General features: G+C 38.9%; 1 protein-coding gene across 9 annotated transcripts in view; it reads right to left on the bottom strand.

The window, feature by feature from the left end:
* Positions 1-18,860, bottom strand: part of lrch3 (leucine-rich repeats and calponin homology (CH) domain containing 3) — a 196,946-nt gene that overhangs the window by 89,248 nt on the left and 88,838 nt on the right. For all 9 annotated transcript variants that reach the window (XM_043702400.2, XM_087993517.1, XM_087993516.1 and 6 more), the window contains exon 4: positions 473-578. In XM_043702400.2, coding sequence (XP_043558335.1) covers positions 473-578 — 106 coding nt within the window. The remainder of the gene's footprint in view (positions 1-472; positions 579-18,860) is intronic.

Below are 18,860 nucleotides of genomic sequence, written 5' to 3'. Positions count from 1 at the left end.
GTATCTCCAATAAGTTCAAATGGAGGTCCAACACAAACAGTGGAAGGATCATGCAAAAATCTGAGCATCATATCTTCACACGTCCCACTTCACCTCTCGGATTCAGCTATTTTGGCCATTCGTGAATCGATTGAAGCTGGACAAGGTCTGAGAATGAGAACTGAGTGGTCTTAGTGACAACCCCCACCCTCACCCTGCACCATGGCCAGTTACAGTTGCTCTCATGCCAAGTTCATTGCCTTCAGAATAACCAAGAATTGGATTATGGGTAATTTTAATCTACTAACCTCAGTATGATATCACATATACACATCTGTCAATTCAGCCATTAGGGAAGCACTTTACAAATCTTTTTTTAAAAATTGCAATGTTTTAAGTTAATTTGGCATCCAAGCATCAAAATGCTTTGTGTTTCCCACTAAAGGAAAAACAAAAAGGTGCATATCTTACTAAAATGTGCAAAAACACTAACCTTCTGGTAGCGTTACCAAGTGATTCCTCCTTAAATTCAGGTCCCTTAAAATCTCCAGGTTTCCAATCTGAGATGGTAATGTCTGTATCTCATTACAGCTGACATCCTATGGAAATTTAAAATAACAAAGAGAACAGCTGAAATGATTTAGTCTTCCAGATTCAAGATCAACTCCTATATTCTCACGACACCACCACGACATGGGGCCAAAGGTTCATAAAGAACCTATCTATTCCTTATTCTAGCTCACTTTTGCTATAAAGGGACACAGCATTGTTCAAGTTTGGGAGTATGCCTTTAACTTAGCTAAAATGAAGGAATGGGAGGGGCAGTCTCAGAATACGTCTATTAAGAATGAAGTACAAGAAATTCACACCTGCTAGCGAAGACCTTGGCAGCTGTGTTGACAGTGAATACACAGTTAGTCTCCATATCCCAGGGAAACTTGAGGAAGGTAAAGTTCTGTAAAAAGTTAAACTTTAAACTGTCTACTTAGTTTCAAGATAAGACAAGGTTGGGGGTCTACATGCTTTCTGATCAACCTGTTAGAGAAGTTATTACACACATCTGAAGCAGGTGGGACTTGAACCCAGGAATCATTGCTCAGAGATAGGGGCACTTCCAGTGTCTCACAACAGCCCAAGCAGGAGTCTTGATATTTTTAATCACTATGTTCAGAGATATTTTTTGCCTCTGGAGCAGGTGGGCTCCTGGCTCAGAGGTTGGGAGACTACCACTGTGCACCAAGAGCCCTTCAAGCTGTGAGTCTAATTTTTTTTATTAGCCTATTTTTCTAATCAACCTATTCAAAGATGGAGCAAGTGAGACTTGAACACAGGCCTTCGGGCCAGGGGTAGGGACACTACCACTGCACCACTAGAGCATCCGAAGCTAGCAGTTTAAAGGACAGCTGATCATTATTTATGCCTGGATCCAAAGTTCAGGTGATTCACACTGTCATGGACATGGGGCTGTGAGAAGGAAAGAGTACACAGTTAAGTCAGTGCAGGTTCAGATTAAAACTTTCCTCGAAATATCATTGATAATGATCTTTACAAGTTCAGTCGGCAAGAGTCTTACAGAAAAGTGACAAAGAGCCTGCGATAGAGAGATAGCAAATTTCTGTTGTGTCCCCATCCAAAATGAGGACACAGCTTGCATTTGGTTTTTTAGAGACCAAATCTCTTCAAAGAGAGACAAAGTGACCAAATCAAGGGTTTGAACAGAGCTGGACAATTTTCCAAGATTTGGCTAGAGAGAAGTACCTTCAGGATAACCCACATTGTGAGAATTAGAAGTTATCTGGTTAAAAAATGGGAATACTTTAAGATTCATTTCTGAAGAATGAAGCATCTCCAAAAATCTGAAATCCCTGTTCTCTACTGCAAGAATGCAGACATTAGGTTTTACAGAACAAACACCATAATTTTTACTATACAGAAGTCAACCAAAGCAAACACTAAATTCACTGTACTCTTAAAACAAAATCTACTGCAGCTCAACATGAATTTTTAACAGGCAATTTGTAGTTGTTTATAAACTATAAATGCCAATTTAAATGTCGATACAATGAAGACAGGTCTTAAGAACAGGCTTGACAGCACACTAAGTTGATCATAAAGTCGTTCAAAACTCTATGTTTCATGAAAAATTTAAGCTTCTCCTCTTCTAGGATTTAGCCTAATCCACAAGTGACATCAATGCAAACCCACTACAAGTTCCAGGGGCACATTTTTCATCAAGAACGGTACATGTGTTTGCAGAATTTACTCAAGTTTGTTGGTCACAGTCTAAATGATAATCTAAGATTATCTTTGAAGTAACAGAACAACTGCAACTACATACTTGCTCGAACTCTGGGTTGAGGCGTTCTGTGCTTCAGCCTACCTCTACTACACCATCAGGATCATTATCTGAGCTTTGATGGTTCTGGATCCTTCTTACATGACTTCAACTTTGTTTGGTTCCATTTCAGTTTTAGTTTCCTTAGCAACTGGGAGGATCAGTTTCCTTTCTCAACTTGTCTTTTTGATTTATCTTTTTAATTAGTGCCTGGCTCAAAAAAACAAGCTTTGTAATACAACATAATACATCCTGATAATGTTGCATTTATCATTGTTAACCCACCTACCCTGCACATCCCTGGACACTATGGGGCAACTTAGCATGACCAGTCATCTAAACTGCACATCTTTGGACTACGGGAGGAAACTGAAGCACCCGGATGAAACCCATGCAGATGTGGAGAATGCGCAACTCCACAAAGTCACCCGAAGGTGGAATCAGGTCCCTGGCGCTGTGAGGCAGCAGTGCTAACCATGACAGTCAGTCTGGGTTACATAGGGGTGGCTAGCTCCTGAGATCACTGTGACCTGGTTCAAACATGGATAAAATGGCTAAACTCCAGAAGTGAGGGAAGAATAACAGTCCTTGACATCAACATATTTGAGTGAATATCTAATCAAGAGACACGAGCAAAACTAGAATCATTAGAAATCTAGGAAGAAATTCTCTCCTCGTTGGAGTCATACCTAGCAGAAAAGAAGATGGCATGGCTATTGAATGTTCAGTCATCTCAGCTATAGGACATCACTGCAAGTGTTCCTCAGAGAGTAGTGTCTTCAGCTCAAACATTTGCACTGCATCATCAAATACCTTCCCTCCACCATAAGGCCAAAAGTGGGGACGTACACTGATGATTACACAATGTTCAGCATCATTCACAATTCTTCAGATTCTGAAGCAGTCCATGTCTATATGCAGAAATATCTGGACAATATCCAGTTTAGGGTTGATACAAAGCAAGTAACATTCATGCCACAGACATCACACACAATGATCATCTCTAGTAACAGAATTCAGACAGCACCTATTGATGTTTAATGGCATTAACATCAATAAATTTTCACTATCAACATTCTTGGGTCTTATCATTGACCAGAAACTAAACTGGACAAGCCATATAAAGACTGTGGTTCCAAGAGCAGAGCAGATCAGAGGCCAGGAATTCTGCAGTGTGGCCAAGGTAGGACTAATAAATTAAACTGCATTTATTTCAATACAAGGGGCCTAACAGGGAAGGCAGATGAACTCAGGGCATGGTTAGGAACATGGGACTGGGATATCATAGCAATTACAGAAACATGGCTCAGGGATGGGCAGAGCTGGCAGCTGAATGTTCCAGGATACAAATGCTACAGGAAGGATAGAAAGGGAGGCAAAAGAGAAGGGAGAGTGGCATTTTTGATAAGGGATAGCATTACAGCTGTGCAAAGGGAGGATATTCCTGGAAATACATCCAGGGAAGTTATTTGGGTGGAACTGAGAAATAAGAAAGGGATGATTACCTTATTGGGATTATATTATAGACCCCCCCAATGGTCAGAGGGAAATTGAGAAACAAACTTGTAAGGATATCTCAGCTATCTGTAAGAATAATAGAGTGGTTATGGTAAGGGATTTTAACTTTCCAAACATCAACTGGGACTGCCATAGTGTTAAAGGTTTCGATGGAGAGGAATTTCTTAAGTTTGTACAAGACAATTTTCTGATTCAGTATGTGGATGTACCTACTAGAGAAGGTGCAAAACTTGACCTATGCTTGGGAAATAAGGAAGGGCAGGTGAGTGAGGTGTCAGTGGGGGAGCACTTTGGGGACAGTAACCATAATTCTATTAGTTTTAAAATCGTGATGGAAAAGGATAGACCAGATCTAAAAGTTGAAGTTCTAAATTGGAGAAAGGCCAATTTTGACGGTATTAGGCAAGAATTTCAAAAGCTGATTGGAGGCAGATGTTCGCAGGTAAAGGGACGGCTGGAAAATGGGAAGCCTTCAGAAATGAGATAACAAGAATCCAGAGAAAGTATATCCCTGTCAGGGTGAAAGGGAAGGCTGGTAACTATAGGGAATGCTGGATGACTAAAGAAATTGAGGGTTTGATTAAGAAAAAGGAAGCATATGTCAGGTACAGACAGGATAGATCGAGTGAATCCTTAGAAGAGTATAAAGAAAGTAGGAGTATACTTAAGAGGGAAATCAGGAGGGCAAAACGGGGACATGAGATAGCTTTGGCAAATAGAATTAAGGAGAATTCAAAGGGGTTTTACAAATATATTAAGGACAAAAGGGTAACTAGGGAGAGAATAGGGCCCCTCAAAGATCAGCAAAGCTACTTTTGTGTGGAGCCACAGAAAATGGGGGAGATATTAAATGAATACTTTGCATCAGTATTTACTGTGGAAAAGGATATGGAAGATGTAGACTGTAGGGAAATAGATGGTGACATCTTGCAAAATGTCCAGATTACGGAGGAGAAAGTGCTGGATGTCTTGAAATGGTTAAAAGGTGGATAAATCCCCAGGACCTGATCAGGTGTACCCGAGAACTCTGTGGGAAGCGAGCAAAGTGATTGCTGGGCCTCTTGCTGAGATAATTGGATCAATGACAGTCACAGGTGAGGTGCCGGAAGACTGGAGATTGGCAAACATGGTGCCACTGTTTAAGAAGGGTGGTAAGGACAAGCCAGGGAACTATAGACCAGTGAGCCTGACCTCGGTGGTGGGCAAGTTGTTGGAGGGAATCCGGAGGGTGTACATGTATTTGGAAAGGCAAGGACTGATTTGGGATACTCAACATGGTTTTGTGCGTGGGAAATCATGTCTCACAAAGTTGATTGAGTTTTTTGATGAAGTAACAAAGAAGATTGATGAGGGCAGAGCAGTAGATGTGATCTACATGGACTTCAGTAAGGCGTTCGACAAGGTTCCCCATGGGAGACTGATTAGCAAGGTCAGATCTCATGGAATACAGGGAGAACTAGCCAATTGGATACAGAACTAGCTCAAAGGTAGAAGGCAGAGGGTGGTGGTGGAGGGTTGTTTTTCAGACTGGAGGCCTGTGACCAGTGGAGTGCCACAAGGATCGGTGCTGGGCCCTCTATTTTTTGTCGTTTACATAAATGATTTGGATGCGAGCATAAGAAGTACAGTTAGTAAGTTTACAGGTCATACCAAAATTGGAGGTGTAGTGGACAGCGAAGAGGGTTACTTCAGATTACAACAGGATCTTGACCAGATGGGCCAATGGGCTGAGAAGTGGCAGGTGGAGTTTAATTCAGATAAATGTGAGGTGCTGCATTTTGGGAAAGCAAATCTTAGCAGGACTTATACACCTAATGGTAAGGTGCAAGGGAGTGTTGCTGAACAAAAAGACCTTGGAGTGCAGGTTCCTAGCTCCTTGAAAGTGGAGTCGCAGGTAGATAGGATTCTGAAGGCGGCGTTTGGTATGCTTTCCTTTATTGATCAGAGTAGTGAGAACAGGAGTTGGGAGGTCATGTTGCGGCTGTACAGGACATTGGTTAGGCCACTGTTGGAATATTGCGTGCAATTCTGGTCTCCTTCCTATTGGAAAGATGTTGTGAAACCTGAAAGGGTTCAGAAAAGATTTACAAGGATGTTGCTAGGGTTGGAGGATCTGAGCTACAGGGAGAGGCTGAACAGGCTGGGGCTGTTTTCCCTGGAGCGTCGGAGGCTGAGGGGTGATCTTATAGAGGTTTACAAAATTATGAGGGGCATGTATAGGATAAATAGGCAAAGTCTTTTCTCTGGGGTTGGGGTGTCCAGAACTAGAGGGCATAGGTTTAGGGTGAGAGGGAAAAGATATAAAAGAGACCTAAGGGCAACATTTTCATTCCGAGGGTGGTATGTGTATGGAATGAGCTGCCAGAGGATGTGGTGGAGGCTGGCAGAATTGCAACATTTAAGAGGCATTTGGATGGGTATATGAATAGGAAGAGTTTGGAGGGATATGGGCCGGGTGCTGGCAGGTGGGACTAGATTGGGTTGGGATATCTGGTCGGCATGGACGGGTTGGACTGAAGGGTCTGTTTCCATGCTGTACATCTCTGGGACTCTATGACTGACAAGGCACAAATTAGCATTGTGATCAAATGCTTCCCACTTGGAGATAGAGAGAACTGCAGATGCTGGAGAGCAGAGTGGAGCTGGAAAATGTACAGTAGGTCAAACAGCAGAGAGGGAGAGGAGTCGGCCTTTCGGGTCAGAACCTTTCATCAGGACTTCCCACTTGCCTGGGAAAGTGTAGCTCCACAATAACACTTGAGAAGCCTGATGCCAGAGGGCAAATCAATCTGCTTGATTGGCATTACACACAAACATTCACTCTCTCCACCACCAGGAGTAGCAAAGTACACCATCTACAAATACACTGTAGAAATTCACCAAGGCTCATCAGTCAGCACCTTCCAAACTACAATCACCACCATCTATAAGAACAAGGACAGCAGGTACATAGAAACACAAGATTAAAAGTCTTCTCTTCTCTGCCCTTCTGAAGCATCTTTGTTTTAACTCCAGTGTGAAATTCAAGTACAGCTGGAAGATTTCTTATGGTGTTTCCTGAGCAAGCTGCATCTGCCAGAGATGACTGCACGGCTAGTGACCTCTCGTGTATGCCAGATTTACAATCATCTTTACATTGCACACTGGTTTTTTTTGCCTTCAAAAACCATTCTTCGGCAAACAAAATAAATCTGCTTTGTTCCTTTATCTGGTTTCGGAGTGTGTTTTGAGAGGTAAATATTAAGCTTTCATATTAGAAATTGTGAGATAACTAGTTGTACAGCTTTGTTGAAAATGTTTTGCTTTGTAATAAATTAACAATTCCATGTTTATTAGAATTCTGGTTGATGGATATTTTAATTCTACATTAAAAAAATCAGCATAGGATCAGCCATTTTTATGAGTGAATAAAACATTTACATTCATATTGAAAGATCAGTACACTCCTCCATTTCAGGCATAGCACTTCATAAATCAATGTTGACTCAGAAAATCACAACAAAAATAGACAAAGTACTTGTTTATGTATCACTAATAAGAAGTTCTAGCAATTTCCCTGGTACTGATGTTGGGCTAATGGTTTCCAGTTTTTCTTTTTTCCCCTTCTATAGCTAACAGTAGGATCCATGAGGTCCTACCTCATAATCACGACTTTTAAGGCTCTCTGACATCGACAAATAATATCTGGATCTTTCTGGCAGCTTTTAGTCCCAGTTGTTTCCCTAGGGCTACTTCTCTGCTGAAATACAGCTATCTGTGACATGGGATGATGCATAACAGTAAACCAACAATAACGTAAACAGGTAAAATGAGGAAACAGACCCTAGGAAAATTCAGTCAAACAAAATAATGATAAACGGGGGAATGTCATCTGAAGACTACTGACACTAATTTCTTCAAACTCTACATTCTTATAAGATACAGTGCTCTACCCTATTTCTGAAATGTTTACCAGTTTAGACACAGTCAAGATGTGTTTTCCGAGGAAAAACCAAGGCAAACAAACGCTGAACTCCCCAGATAAGAAATGAGATGGAAACTATAGTAAAGAAAAAAGTGTACTTATAACAGATGTCAGGTAGAAAATAACAATTGAGAATCAAGCTGAATATACAAGGCTCAAGAGGGTGGAACAAGAGCAACTAAGAGAAACAAAAGGCATGAAAAAAGACTTGCAGATACCATGAAAGGGAATCACAAAGTTTCTTCATGGGCATATAAATACCAAAAGACTGGTAAAAGAAACAGATAAAGGTTTATCAGGGAGTCAAAAGGGGAATTATACCTGGAAGCAGAGCGCATGGTTCAGATATGAAACAAATATTTTACATCGGTCTTTTACCAGGGAAGGAGCTGTTACTAAGCCGTAATGAATGACGATAAAATTCAGTTGCTAGAAGGGTTTAAAACAAATAAGGAGGATTATTGGATAAATTCCAGTGCATAAAGTTGACCAGACACTGGGACCAGATGAAATGTTTTTAAGAGTACTCAAGGAAGTCAGAACAAAAATTGCAGGGGTTGTGGGCACTCTTCAGTTTTCCTTAGACTCAGAAATAGTGCTACTAGCCCAGAGAACTGCAAACACTACACCCTTGTTCAAATGAAGATGGAAGGTTAAAATTTTAAAATTCTTAAAGCTTTGATAGTGGGGAGACTTTTGACACAATAATCACATGGATGAATATGAATAAACTAAGGACAGCCAGCATGGATTTCTTAAAGAAAACCATGTTTAATGAACTTTAATTTTTTGGACAATGTAAGAGAGACAGTTTACTTGGTACGTGAACTTTCGGAAGGCATCTGATACAGAAGCACATCACAGACCTGTGAGTAGAGTGAGACCTCATGAAATTTAAAAAAAAAGTTATAATGCTGATGCAAAATTGGCAGAGATAGAGCATACAGACTGAAGTGGATGATGTATTGGGCTCAGGAAATATTTATGGTTCTTTAGGGCTCAGTGTTGGCATCCTTGCCTTTCCTGATACATTTTAATAATCTAGAACTAGGTGTGAAGGAATCAAAATTTGCAGATGATACATGGTAGTACTGTAAGTTGTGAGGAAGATCATGCAGAACTCCAAAAGAGCACAGACAAGTTGGCACAGTAGGCACATACATGGTAGATGTAATTCAAAGTAGAGAAGAGTGAGATGAAGCATTTTGACCAACGTGTTTGCATGTATGTAGGTCGTATGTCACAGAGGCTGCCTGATCAGATCAGGCAGCATGTCTGGCTGGTGCTCGCAAATGAAAAAGTACTGACTGTATCCAATCAGACTCCTCTTGCAAAACTCTAAACACAGTGTCCAACATTAGATGAGATTCTGCAGTAGGATTATTCAGCAAATGTTTCCTGGAGGGTACGGAGAATAATGCTGACAACCAAATGTAAGATTGTCAGGTGGATTTGCCATGCAGCATACATTCTTCTACTCAAAACTATATGCATTAATACACAGGGTCTTGTTCTTTGCAGGCAGAACGCACATATGTACAAACTGCAACAAAATTTCTATTGAACAAAATAGATGACAGCATTTCTTTGATTCATTCTTCAGGGCAACGTCTTGACCAATCAGAAGCAAACTGCCTGGTTTGAAAATTAAATGAAGTTTGGCAATTACCAGTCACAGTCTTACTGGGGCATTCTTTGTGGCAACATTGAGTACAGGAGCTGGGATGTCTGGCTTTGGCTATGCAGAACATTAGTGAGGCCACTTTTAAAATACTTCATACAATTCTGGTCACTCTTCTACAGGAAGTATGTCGTTAAACCTGAGAGGGTGCAGAAAAGATGTAAAAGTATATTGCCATGGTTGGAGGGTTTGAGTTACAGGAAGAGGCCGGGGCATTTTTACCCGGAGCATGGGAGACGGAGGGGTGACCTTACTGAGGTTTACAAAAACATGTGGGGCATAGACAATGTTAATATCCAAGGTCTTTTTCTGAGGATGAGAAAGTTCAAAACTAGAGGGCATAGGTTGAAGGTGAGAGGGGAAAGAGTTAAAAAGGACTGGAGGGGTAGGTTTTTCATACAGAGGGTGGTGTGTGTATGGTACATCTACCACATGAAGCGGAGGAGGTGGGTACAATTTTAACATTTAAAAGGCACCTGGATGGGACTATGAATAGGAAGAGTTGAGAGGGACATGGGCCAAGTGCTAGCAAATGGGATTAGGTCAGATTGGGATGTCTGATGGACGTGGACGAATGGGAGTGAGGGTCTGTTTCCATGCTGTGTGACACTATAACTCTTCTTCACCAAACAATTTTTTAAAAATTGAAGACAACTTTAAATTCCATTAACCCTGTGCCCATTTTATCAGTCTTTTCTCAAAATGTATTAAAATTTCCAATTTGCCTATCCAATTTTAATGTAACTTTGTTAAGTTCAGGCAACATAGCATTTTGTGATGCTTGTAGTGGTCCTTGTTTTTTCTATGTCGGACTTACGAATGTTAGTACTGATTAGCAAAATCCATTTGGGGTGAAATTTCAAAGACCCAGCATACAGACATTTCCAGTTCTTGCTATTTTACATTGTTCTTCACTGTGCTTTGACTTCTGCACAAAACGACTTGCGATTGGACTCCAGAACAGAAGCCATTCACAATCTCGGGACTGCCTGTACTGTGATGCAAAGTATGAGACTTATCTACTTTTTAAATAGTTTATTTTAGAGCTTGTATTTGAGTTTGTAGCGTGTGTTTTGGTCTGTGTCTCTGAATGGGTTTAGTGATTATCCCATAACTATGGGTACTTTTTAAAAAAAAGTCAGAGATGCCTAATGGGAATTTAAGAGTAGCAGACTTTTTACAAGCAGAGTACACAGTTGTGTATTAAATTTTTGCTTTAGTAGGCAAGAGATTGTTTTTTTTTGATTGGGGAAACATCCATAGCTTAGGAAAAACTGTCAGGTTTCAGTTTGATAAGTCTTGTCTGAAGCTGAATATCCAAAGCAGTTGCTCTCGAGAAAGGGAGATAGTTTAGAAATGTTAATAAATAAGTTAACTCTGTGCAAGTCTTCTTTTATACAATGAACAGTTCATTAAAACCATGAAGCAGATGTGACACTGAGAAAGGATCAGTCTAAGAAAATCAAGAGGCTATCAGGTTCTCCAATCCAGGAATTGAAGCCATTGCTAAATCAAATGTTGCGTGTGATAGAGAAGGGAATTCTCTCTAGTGTTCAAGTCCTGTAATGAGACACTGTAGGGATTAAAGAAATTATATTTTACTGTGTGCTTTGAAATCTTTCAACATGTTATTGTAAATTATTTTATTTACGTTATTTTATCTTCACTTCTTTTGCATAATAGACTTATTTTATTGTTAAAACCAGGATTGTAGCATTGCATATTTGTGTTTCACTGAAAGACCTCATTAAAAAGGGAAAAAACACCTATCAAGCCAGATTTCAGTCTGGGATCAGACTTGTCCAGTAATAACATTACATTTTCTACAGCATACTTATGATAAAGTTGTGCAAGCCTGGAATTTTGAGAAGTGCTACATTTGATTTGTAAGGCATCATGATACATAGTTACATGACCTACAAAAATAAAACAGTTTGCACCCTAAATAATGATCTACAACAGGCTTTGGGTTGAATACACTTTATTCCGTGATGTGGGAGTTAGATAACATTGTCGAAATGCTATAAAACAGACAATTGAAATACTGAATGGCATCCATTAACACACTTTCATGCCCAAGAGGTCCAATCAGCATGTGTTTAAATAGTTCTTGCGGTCTGCATTCACAGTGAAAGATTACATCTGTTTAGTTCCAAACCTGCCTCATGATGGACTGCACTTATCATACGATAACTTCTTCCTTAAATAAATGGGATGTTCTATCACACAATGAGAGTCCAAAACACATGCAAAAATAGGGACTCACTACAAAATATTTTAAGAAAGACTTCACACTGAAACTCAGATAATGAGTTTCTGTTTTGGAATTCACAATTTCAAAGCCCATTTTTCTCATAGGCACATAGGTTAAAGTCATGCAGAAATCCCCAATTACTATTTTGCAAAACGACTACTACTTTGAATGAAATAAGAAATCAGTGTTACATTGGTCCCTTGATCATGAAAATATGAACAATTTTAATGAATCCTTCTGGATAGAAAAATGCATGTCACTCCTCTTTTTTAAGGGGAAAAGAAGCAAAAAAGGGAATTACAGACCACTTGGCATAACATCTGTGATGGGAAACTGTAATCAAGGATAGCATAACTGAGCAACTCGAAAATTTTCAGTTAATCAGGGAGAGCTTGCATGGATTCCTGTTAGTTCGGTCATGCCTGACAAACCTCATTGAATTTTTTTTTAAAAGAGGTGACTGAAGTAGTGGACAGCGGAATGTCTATTGATGTCATTCACATGGTCTTTGAGAAGGTATTTGATAAAGTCTCACATGAAAGACTATTAATTAAGATAAAAGCCTAGGGAATTGAAGGCCAGGGAATTATTGGCGTGTCTGGGAAATTGGTTGAATGGCAGACAACAGAAAATGATTAAGTACTCAAATCAGCAGGATGTGACCAGTGGCATTCCACAAGAATCTGTTTTAGGGCCTCAATTATTCACATTACTTATTAACAACTTCGACGCTGGCACAAAAGGTCAAATATTAAAATTTGCTGATGACACAAAGTAATGGCTACATTGCATTCAGTGCAGAATGGTAATCATAAATTTACAGTGGGGTATTTATAGACTAGGCGAACAGTCAAAATGGTGACAGATGGACTTCAATGTAAGCAGGTTACCCATTTTAGACCAACAAAAAGATACATCAGCTTACTTTCTAAATGGTATGAAGTACAGAGAGTATTCAAAGAGATTTGGGTTTTCAGGTGCATAAAGCTATAAAATGCCATAAATAGATGTAGAAAATAATCAATGCAGCTAATAGAATGCTGACCTTTACATCTAGAGGGCTGAAGAATCAGGATGTAGAAGTTATGATGCAGCTATACAAACCGTGGTTTGAGTCCATGTGGAGTACTGACAGCAGATCTGGGCACCAAACATTTGAAAAGATATATTAGCCTTGGAGGGAGTACAACATAGGTTTATAGGAATGATAGCTCGACTTCAGGGGTTAAGTCATGAGGAGAGATTAGACAAATCAGGCCTGCTTTCACCAGAATTTACAAGGTTAAAGGGAGACTATACCAAAGTTGTCTACTGTATTTTGAAAAACAATTATTTAAAAGATGAGAGCATTTCAGGCATGACAAGTATTTATTGCCCATCCCTAATTATTCTTGAAATGATGGTGCTGAGTGATCTAAAGAAAATAAGATAGTATGAGGAGCAAATTAGCTCCTGAGAATCTATGCGAAAGATACAATGGGAGACAGGCAATGATGAAAATATAAAGAATGACCTTTCCTTTTAGCAAAAGGATAGACATAAACCTGGGTCAGGCGCAACTTATCTAAACTTAAATAAAGGTAATTTCAAGTAATGAGGCAAAGCTGGCTGCAGCATACTAGGAAAAATACTGAGCAGCAAAGGTGGTTGAGGAACAATGGCAGATGTTTAAAAAGAAAAGTTCATGGCTCACAACAAACATGTATCCCAGTGAGAAAGAAGGATTCTAGGAAGGCAATCAGCCAAAAACATTAACCAGGGGTGTAAGAATAAAATTGAAAGAAAAAAAAGTGGCAAAGTTACTGGTAAACCAGAGGATTGGGAAAGCTTTAAAAAATCAACAAAAGATGACCAAGAAATAATAGAGGGAGAAAATAAACTTTGAGGGTAACTTTGCAAGTACTATAAAGGTAGACAGAAAGTGTCTTTAAACATATAAAACAAGGAACAGCATGGTCAAAATCAACTCAAGTAGAGCCAGCACAAACAGAAAATCATGACTGACGTTATTAGAATTCTTTGAGGTGGTAACAAGAGGAATAGATAAAGGAGAAGTAGTGGAGTTAATATAATTTGATTTTCAGAAGGCATTTAATTAGGACCACACATCCGCCCACTTAATAAAGACTCCATGGTGTAGAAGGTAGTATGTTAAAATGGATAGACGACTGGCTAGCTAATAGAAGACAAAGTTGGGACAATGGAGAAAATGTTCAGGATGGTAATTGTAAGAATTGAAGTACCGTAGGGATCAGTGATGAAGCCACAATTATTTACAGTATTTATAAATGTATGTACTATATGCAAGTTTGCTGATGTCACAAAAATAGGTAGAAAGGCGAGTGGTGAGCCTGCAGAGGGATACAGACATGTTGAGTGAGTGAATAAAAACTTGGCAGATGGAATATAAGATAGGGAAAAATATGGTTATGTACTTTGGTTGCAAGAATAGAAGAGCGACATGTTTTTATAACTGAAGACAAATGACAAAAAGCCACAGAACAGAGGCATTTGGGAGTCCTTGTGCATAAATCACAAAGCTAGCAGACAAGTTGAACAGGTAATAGACAAGGCAAAAACAATGTTGGTTTTTATTTCAATGGGAATGCAATATAAAAATAGCCAAGTCTTGCTAAAGCTATACAAGTCAGGAGTTAGACTTGTAACTGGAACACTGAACAGTTCTGGTCCTCTTATCGAAGTAAAGATGTACTCATTATGATGGTGGTCCAGAAAAGGCACACCAGGTTGACTCTGGTAATGGAGTGATTTTCTTATGAGGAGATGAGTAGATTGGACTAGTTCTCATTTGAGTTTAGAAGAATGAGAGGTAACCTTATTGAAGCATACAATATTCTTAAGGGACTTGAGGGAGAAGATGCTAGAAACAAACAAAAAGCATAAAAATAGACTAAGAGCTTTAATGTGAAAAGGAAAAGTAAATGCACTGGTGGCCATCTTTCAAAATTTCATAAACTCTAAATGGCTCCTGAAGGTTGGGAGGCAGTAGACATAGTTTCACTATCAAAGAAAGGAGTGAGACAAAGACGGGGAACCACAGATCTGTTAACCTAACATCAATCATGGGGAAAATGTGATAAATAAAGGAATATAGTATACAATAAAAAGATACAGAAATTAATGGTAGGACTGGGCAGAGTCAACTTGGATTAATGAAAAGGCAATCATGTTTGATAAACCAATAGTTTTTTGAGGATGTAACCAGCAGGATCAATAAGAGAAAACCAGCCAATGTACTTAAATTTTCAGGCAGCTTGTGATGGCATCCCATATAGGTGAGAGTATACTGGCATGTTTCAGAACTGGTTAACAGACTGAAAACAAGAAGTAGGAATGAATAGGTCACTTTCAGGTTTGCAAAAAGCAACAAGTGAGGTATCAGAGAGTTCAGTGGTTTTGCCCCAGCTATTCACGATCCATATCAATGATTTGGATGTGAAGTTTCCAAGGTTGTAGATGACAAAATGATTTGGGATGTGAATTCTGAAAAGGATGCAAAGACATTTCAAGAGTATCTGAAATGGCTACAAAATAGGCAAACATTTGGTAGATGATATATAATGTGGAGAAATGTAAGGTTTTTCCAATGGCACTACAATAGGAGAAGCAGAAACTGAATAAAGGATTAAAGATGGAATTATATCGAGACTTTGTGAGATAACACTTACAGTAGTGTGCGCAGTTTTCGTCTCTTTACCAATGGAAAGATATATAGGTAGTGCAGTAGATGTTTACCAGACTGATTCCTGGTATGGATAGATTGTCCTACTAAGAAAGATTAATAGAATAGGCCTAGACTATCTGCAATTGAGAAGAATTAGGAATGATCTCCTTTGAACATGTCAAAGTCTTGCAGGGATAGAGGGGGTAAATGCAGAAAGGATCTTCTCCTGGTTGGGGTATTGCAAACCAGGGGAGACAATTTCAGATTAAAAGGCATGCCATTTGCAACTGAGATGAGGAGGTAACTCTTTCGTGGGCAGTGAATCTTTCAAAATCCCTGTCTTAGAGGGATTGTGGAATGCCAGTCATTGTGTAAGTTTAAGAATAAGACTGACTGGTTTCTACATACTAAAAATATTAAGGATACAGGAATATGCAGAAAATGCTCAAATAGAAAAATAACGATGACCTTATGAATGCTGTAACAGGCTGCATAACCCACCTCTTCTCCTATTTCTTACCTTTACTTGGCAGATAGTCATTAATTAATTCAATTTAAATTCCATTACTGTCATAGTGAGATTTGAACTCTTGCCTCCAAAACATAAGTTAGGATTTGGATTACTACGTCAGTAATATTAGGGCTACATTTTCATGAGATTGATGAAAATGGCAGATAGAATTGGATTCTGAGGTTCTCCACCTCATTCCTGATAGCCCCAATTTTTACATGCGCAGGTTAAAGGTTTGAATTGCAAAGCCACAGCTCCATTATCATTGCTTACAAAAACGTGACTCAATGACATTTCGTTACTTAGTATGAAATAAAATACTTTTTCAATAATTTCTCCATATACATCAAGAGAATCCAAATACATTTAGCTTTTTTGTTAGTTTCTTGCTACAACGTGGTATTTTCTCCTTACTTTTTTCCCCAAAAGAATGCATTCAGTGAATGACCTCAAAGATTACTTTAAATTTTAAGATACATAATTTTGGCAAAATCTGCCAACAATTGTACAGAAAGCAGGCTGGTGTAGCTACAAGAAATTTGCATCTGTAAACTTGCTCAAAATGAAGTGGATGTGAAGCTGCAATGTCATCCTTGATATGCCGCAAGGAAACAGCTACTAAGTCCCTCATTCCAGTTTAGATTGCTTGACCATCATCTTGAACTTCAATCAGGACAGCTCCTGAATACCAGCTGTGATGAAAGGAGCCCATGAGTATGAACTGCAATCTGTTTGTAACGAGTCTAGCTAAGTGCGAGCTTGCTATACATGTAAGGAACTTGCTGAATTTTATGTAAGCATTCGGTTGAATTTAGATTTGAAATTCCAACAGTCAGCTGGACCATAAAGAGAACAGAAGTAAATTAAAGAAAGCAAAGACAAATAAAATGAAGAAATGTCAGTGCAATGTCTGTAGAAAACCAAAGGATTAAACATATTTTCACAGATGTTTAATTAGGGAGCTTCTTTATATTACTGTTGCATTGGATAAGGTAGAGTTTCAAACATATAATTATTCAATGACCTTTCATGTTTAACAGGATCTTTAATGATTAACACAATGCATTATTTTCAGCCATAGAAATTGAATGGTATCAGCCACTTCAACCTGAGAATTTTGAACTTTACATTGCAGTTAATGCCCGTCTGTAGCCTGAAAGAATTACGGGGTTGGCAGAAAGGGATTTTCTTCTTGATCCCAACCAATTTTTGGGGCCACCTATGCTGCTCTACCAATTTGCTTCCAATTCTTAATCCACTGATGTCAATTAACTGCGTAGAGAACCTGAGTCCAAGGGAGGTTTTTCTTGCATCATCCTCTATTACTGACACTTCCAGTGGGAGCCTTTCATTCATCATCCAGAGAGCTCTGGCATTGTTTGTCCTACCTTTCCCCAAAATGACCATGTCTGTCCCTTTATTTATTGCTGCCAAAACTGCTGCTCAGCTAATGCTATCTTTTTTGGAGCTTAAAAGTAGTTTTAAAAAGTACCTTAAAGATCATTTGGATATCAAGTTTGACCCTGCAGAAATGAAAGACATTTTTCGCTATGTCACCTCACCAGTTTGTGACAATCTAAAAACAGATTTTACAATTGTACCACAACTTTATGCAGAATAGGGGAAAATGCCTAAAAACCAACATTCAAATCATGGTTTAACACACCCTTTTAGCTCCACAATTATGTGGCTTCTGGGTGTAACTGCTTGAACTAAATTTCTTCTGAATTCATTTGAAGGCAACTTCCTGATGCCAAGCTGTTAAATGTGTAAAGACATAAATCAAAACACCCAGGTTATTACTTGCATTAAATGTAATAGGTTCAAAGCTTCTGAATATGTTAATAAAATGGCAGAACCAGTTCATTCAATGCCTCAGTTGGTATGCAGTGAACTGGAAAGACCAAGATCTTCAAGGTTTCATCCCTATCTGTTACTTTCCCCAAACTGGAGAAACAGCTGAGCCACACCAAGTGCCACTGACCACAGTTTAGAAAAGAGAGAAAAAAAAGAAAACAAGAAGGAACCCACAAAAGAACTATGAAAGTTCCAGAACCAGAAGAAAAATATGATTCAGATTCATGATTTAACTCTGCACTCCTAAGAATTTAACATCTTTTTAGACGCACTGATGCCACAAATCAAGTTATTTTTGTTGCCAATAGTTTAAAAAAGGATAGGGTAAATATACAAACAAGAAATTTAAAATGAAGAGGACCAGTGAAGAAATACAATAAGACCCCAGGATAAACAGAACTGTTAAATCACAGAATAGAGAATAAAATGAGAGAGGATAAAATAGATAACCATTTTTAAAAACACGAAAATACCAAGGGATCTGCAGTGATATCACAACCCAGCCCACATCCTCTCATATCTAATTAAAGTCTTAAACTAATATAGTTGATTCTCTGAACAGGGTATTCAGTGCTCAGAATAAAATCTTTTTTTTTGTATGGTGTCTGGTTGGAATAGTACTCAGCAAAACATGAAGCAAAGTGGGAATGGCAAAAGCCATTAATGCAAATGAATGGCAGTTAAAGTAGGACTATAAAATGTAAGGCATTAAAATGTGAACTAATTAAAACCCATGCATCCTGTTGCACTTGTCTCTACCTGACCTCTATTTCCTACGAGCAATTATAAGTATAAAAAGCCAAACACTCAGCAGATCAACAGACAATGGTGAGAAATTATCAAAATAAGATATTAGAGATGAGCAAGATTTAGGTAATGCAGAGCATTGATAGTGACAGTTAAGACAGAGTTCAATGATCTTAAATACTGCTCCTATTTTTCTCAGACAGTACAAATCACTGGGATGGAGCTAATGTGGGTTGGCAGAGGCCTAGTGGGTTCTCCTTACTCCCCTCCATATTCTCAAGCCTAGAAGCCTTCTGCTGTTAGCACATTTTCCAAGCTTTCCATTTTGT

Source organism: Chiloscyllium plagiosum, unplaced genomic scaffold, assembly GCF_037043375.1.
Source record: "Chiloscyllium plagiosum isolate Xiang-an unplaced genomic scaffold, Cpla_swu_hap1 HiC_scaffold_13, whole genome shotgun sequence".
Classification (NCBI taxonomy): domain Eukaryota; kingdom Metazoa; phylum Chordata; class Chondrichthyes; order Orectolobiformes; family Hemiscylliidae; genus Chiloscyllium; species Chiloscyllium plagiosum.
The sequence above is the reverse complement of the archived record's forward strand: the minus strand, read 5'-3'. Positions and strand labels throughout refer to the sequence as shown.